Source organism: Portunus trituberculatus, chromosome 8 (assembly GCF_017591435.1).
Source record: "Portunus trituberculatus isolate SZX2019 chromosome 8, ASM1759143v1, whole genome shotgun sequence".
NCBI classification, from domain to species: domain Eukaryota; kingdom Metazoa; phylum Arthropoda; class Malacostraca; order Decapoda; family Portunidae; genus Portunus; species Portunus trituberculatus.
Window position 1 is genome coordinate 3,970,001 of NC_059262.1, and position 5,000 is coordinate 3,975,000.

The following is a 5,000-nucleotide window of genomic DNA, read 5'->3' on the forward strand; positions in this document are numbered from 1 at the left end:
GGTACAGGGACACCCCAGAATCAGGGTGTAGCATCTCTGGGGGGGACCACTGGGGAACCTGCACTTCCTCCCCACCTCCCCCGCCTCCCCTGCCTCCCCCACCCCGCCTTCTGCCAGGGGCGTCACCAGTACCGGGTGGGGGTGCGGGAGGGAGCTGGGGTCGCCTGGGGGAGGGTGTGGTTGTGCGTGGGTGTGTGAGGCGTCAGGCAGGGTGGTGGTGGTGGTGGTGGTGGTGGTGGTGGTGGTGTGGGTCTTGGTGGTGGGGGTCCTGGTGCAGTATGATGGGTCCTGCGGGGGCGCTGCTCCCCTCCCTCTCTGGCCTGCCGGGGAGGAAGGGCGTGCCTGAGCTGGGGCCGGGGCCGGAGTGCATGACTGGGGGCAGCAGGGGGCGGGAGGAGGCATTGGGTCGGGGGGTCGCGTGCCCCACACATTCGGGCGGCCCACGGACACCACCAGGCCTGGACGGGGGGCGGCGGCTCCCTTAGGGGCGTCTGAGGCTGGGGAGGGGCCTCGTGCTGGGCTGAGGGGCCTGGCAACCACTGGCTCATCCCCCTGGGGGCGGGGCGGGGCGGGGAAGAAGGGATGTGGGTCTGGGGGGCCGTCCACCCACACGGGGTCATTGGCATCAGGCCCCCTCATGGGTTTGCCCTCCCCGGGGGTGCCCAGCTTGGACACCACTGCCCCGGAGCCCTCCCCGCCGTCCTGCCGCCCCACGAAGCCCCCCAGGCCAGGAAAGCCGCTCCCCAGGTTGACATTGAGGCCCAGGTTGGCCAGCCCCACCACGGACTCGAGCAGGGAGGGGAGGGACGCCAGGGAGGAGAGGGAGGGGAGCGCCAGGCCGGACAGCAGCCCACCCCCGCTGTCCTGGGGCTCCGGCCGGCTCACTCCAGACGCCCCACCTGCGTAGATCGTCGGCGTATCCCCTGGGGTGGTGTGCAGCCCGCCCTGGGGAAGTATGGAGGGGTGAGATGGCGACACACACACACACACACACACACACACACACACACACACACACACACACACACACACACACACACACCTGTTTCCTGGGCGGGGGCAGACTCACCACCGCTGCTCCTGTTGCTGCTGCTTCTACCACAGGGGCCGTCGAGGTGGGGGGAGGCGGGGGCACGATGGAGGGGTTTGGGGTAGTGGAGGTGGCGAGGGGTGGGGGGACGTCCAGGTGAATAGGGTCGTTGTAGTCTAGGAAGGAAGCGCTCCCCACGCCCCCCACGATCCCCTCCGTCAGATTAATTAAGTTACCTGCAGAAGTGGAGAGATTAATTACCTGTTCTCTCTCTCTCTCTCTCTCTCTCTCTCTCTCTCTCTGGTTATTCATCTCTTCTTCATTCATTACTTCATTTCTCCTATATTCACTCGTTTATCATCCTTCCTTCTTACTATTATCGTATTTATCACATTATTGTCACCTTGTTGTTTATTTTGATTAATTTACTTAACACATAAAGATTACCTCAGTGTGCCTTTCACTTTATCGTTTTCTGTGACTAAATAGACTAACAAGAAAACGGAAATAAATATGCATCTCTTTCCTTTTTCCTTGTCTATTCCTCTTCCTCCTCCTCCTCTTCCTCCTCCTCCTCCTCCTCTTCTTACCTCCATTTACCAGAGGGTGTAGGTACCTCCCAGCTTCACACGCTTGCCTCTCCTCCTCCTCCTTCTTCTCCTCCTCCTGTGCATCTCCATCGCAGAGGAAGGCGCTGGCGGGTACCTGTCGAGAGAGAGAGAGAGAGAGAGAGAGAGAGAGAGAGAGAGAGAGAGAGAGAGAGAGAGAGAGGTGTTAAGTACCATTTATAAGCTGCCTGGTCCTATACAAACACCCTTAAGTCCTTTATGAGTGTCTTAAGCCCCTCTTGCGCCTTACCTGTGTGATGGGGCGCCCTTGGTACATGAGGGGCGCGGCGCAGACTGGCACACTACGTAGCGCCTCGCCTAGGTAGGGAGTGCGGGGCCCCCTCTCCCCTGTCGGCGCCTCCTCCAGGTGTTCCTTCAGCCACACTAACTCACAGTCACATTGGAACGGGTTGTCTGGAGGAGGAGGAGGAGGAGGAGGAGGAGGAGGAGGAGGAGGAGGAAAACAGGAAGAATAATAAGAAGAGGTGTGGGAGGTGTAAGAGGAGGAGGAGGAGGAGGAGGAGGAAGAGGAAGAGGAAGAAGAAGAAGAAGAGAAAGAAAGACGAGAGAGAGTAAGAGGAGGAGGAGGAGGAGGAGGAGGAAGAGGAAGAAGAAGAAGAAGAAGAAGAGGAAGAAAGACGAGAGAGAGTAAGAGGAGGAGGAGGAGGAGGAGGAGGAGGAGGAGGAGGTTTTGGGAGAAGAAAAGAAAGAAAAGAAAATGCAAAAAGAAAAGGAGAGAGAAGAAATAATAATGATAATAATAATAATAATAATAATAATAATAATAATAATAATAATAACACACACACACACTCTCCTCTCTCTCTCTCTCTCTCTCTCTCTCTCTCTCTCTCTCTCTCTCTCTCTCTCTCTCTCTCTCTCTCTCTCTCTCTCTCAAGCCTGACTCACCGCTCATGTCCAGCAGGGAGAGGGAGGAGAGGGCGGGTCCGAGTGCCTGAAGGTGGAGGCGCCGCAGGTTGTTACTCTGCAGGGTGAGCACTCGCAGGGATCGCTGTCTGCTGAAGGCGCCGATGGAGAGGTGGCAGAGGGTGTTGTGGTGGAGCTGCAGGAGGAGGAGGAGGAGGTGGAGGAGGAGGAGGAGGAGGAGGAGGAGGGAAGGTTTTGTTATTTCGTGTGGTGAAAATTTTGGTGTTTCTTTTTGTTTTTTTTTTTGTCTCTCTCTCTCTCTCTCTCTCTCTCTCTCTCTCTCTCTCTCTCTCTCTCTCTCTCTCTCTCTCTCTCTCTCTCTCTCTCTCTCTCTCTCTCTCTCTGTGTGTGTGTGTGTGTGTGTGTGTGTGTGTGTGTGTCTCTCTCTCTCTCTCTCTCTCTCTCTCTCTCTCTCTCTCTCTCTCTCTCTCTCTCTCTCTCTCTCTCTCTCTGTGTGTGTGTGTGTGGGGGGGAGTGGCTCACCAGCAGGACGGAGAGCCATGGCAGGCGGTGCAGGCTGACGTCAGTGATGGTACGCAGCATGTTGGCGCTGAGGTCCAGGACGTGCAGGCCGGGCAGGCGCGCAAGAGCATCTTCAGGGACTTCAGGCAGGTCGTTGGTGCTGAGGTTGAGGAACTGCAGGGCGGGCAGGCTGTGGAAGCGTGGGCGCCGATCCCCGCGATGAGGTTGTCCTGCAGCTGGAGGGTGAGCAGGCCGGGCAGGTTGGTGAAGGCGAAGTCCTTGACGAGTGAGATCTGGTTGTGAGCGAGGCGCAGGTCCTCCACGGCACGCATGGAGCGGAAGGCGTCAGGCGGCAGCTCCAGCAGGTGGTTGCGGGACAGGTCCAGCGTCAGCAGGTCCGGCAGGTCGCGGAAGGTGGCGGCCTGGAAGGTCTGGATGCCGTTGTTGTCGAGGCGCAGGACGGTGAGGGAGGGCAGGCCGGCGAAGGTGTGGTTGGCCAGTGCCGTCAGGTAGTTGTCGGACAGGTACAGGCCCTGCAGGTGCGGCAGGTCGCGCAGGGCCTGCCCCACCTCCGTCAGGGAATTGTTGGTAAGGTCTAGTACGCGCAGGCCGGGAGCAGCCTGCAGGACACCCTCCCCCAGGTTCGTGATGTAGTTGTGGCTCACGTTGAGGCGCTGCAGGCCGGCGGCGCCCTGCAGCAGACGGGGGCGCAGTGCCTGCAGGTAGTTCACACTGAGGTCCAGGTCCTGCAGGCCTACCAGGTCCTGCAACGCTGCGGGGGACACATCCTGCAGGTGGTTGTGGGACAGGTCCAGGGTGTGCAGGGTGCGCAGGCCGCGCAAGTAGTGCTTCTTGAGGCGGCTGATGGCGTTGCGGCGCAGGCTGAGGGTGTGCAGGCTGCGCAGCGGCCCCAGCACGGCGGGCGGCACGTCCTGCAGCAGGTTGGCGGACAGGTCCAGCAGGCGCAGCGAGGTGGTGTTGGCGAAGGCGTCCTGCTGCAGGCTCATCAGGTTGTTGTGGTGCAGGTGCAGGAAGCGCAGGCGCGCCGTGCCCCGCAGCGCGCCGCCCCCCAGCGTGGTGAGCTGGTTGAAGGCCAGTCCCAGCACCTCGAGGCGCGGCAGGCCAGCCAGCAGGCCGTCAGGCAGGGTGGACAGGCTGTTGTAGGACAGGTTGAGGTGGCGTAGGTCGGGGCAGGCCGTGAAGGCATCGCCGTGCACCGTGGCGATCAGGTTGAAGCTCAGGTCCAGGGCATCAAGGCTGGGCAGGCCCGCCAGCAGGCCACGCCCCACCTCATGCAGGTCATTGTGGGACAGGTCCAGCTGCTGCAGGCTGGGCAGCTCCCACGCCGGGCCCTCCTCTCCGCCAACATCCTGCAGCTGGTTGTGACTGACCTGCAGCTCTCGCAGGCTGGGTAGGTCGCGGAAGGTGCCGGCCTGCAGCACCGCCAAGAGGTTGTGGTCCAGCCTGAGGGCCTCCAGGACAGCGTGGCCTGCAAACATGTCTCGAGGGACGCTGGCCAGCTGGTTGTGTGCCAGGTCCAGGCTGCGCAGGTGCGGCAGGACGCACACCAGACGGCGCAGGCTGGGCACCTCCGTCAGGTTGTTGGCGGCCAGGGCCAGGTGGCGCAGCGGCAGGGGCTGCGGGAAGGCCTGCACGTCCAGGGCCTGCAGCAGGTTGCCACTGAGATCCAGATGTGTGAGAGCGGGCAGGTGCAGGAAGGCGCCACCCTCCAGTCTGGTGATGGCGTTGTGGGACAGGTCCAGGGCCTGCAGCGCGGCCAGGTCCATGAAGGCGCCGCGGGACACACGCGCCAGGCTGTTGTGGCTGAGGTTGAGGCGCCGCAGCTCCCGCACCTCCCGCGCCGCCGCCACCACGGAGGCCGCCTCGCGCAGCCTGTTGGCGGACAGGTCCAGCAGTCTGACGGAGGCCAGGGTGCGGAAGGCGCTGCGGTGCACCCACTCGATGGCGTTGCC

The 5,000-nt window shown here is 61.6% G+C and overlaps 1 protein-coding gene across 1 annotated transcript in view; it reads right to left on the minus strand.

Moving 5' to 3' along the window:
• Nucleotides 1-5,000, minus strand: part of LOC123499424 (protein artichoke-like) — an 11,311-nt gene that overhangs the window by 853 nt on the left and 5,458 nt on the right. The window contains 7 exon segments of the mRNA XM_045247426.1: nt 1-945; nt 1,043-1,266; nt 1,621-1,735; nt 1,889-2,052; nt 2,548-2,701; nt 3,049-3,227; nt 3,230-5,000. The exon segment at nt 1-945 is cut by the window's left edge and continues 853 nt beyond it; the exon segment at nt 3,230-5,000 is cut by the window's right edge and continues 378 nt beyond it. Coding sequence (XP_045103361.1) covers nt 1-945; nt 1,043-1,266; nt 1,621-1,735; nt 1,889-2,052; nt 2,548-2,701; nt 3,049-3,227; nt 3,230-5,000 — 3,552 coding nt within the window.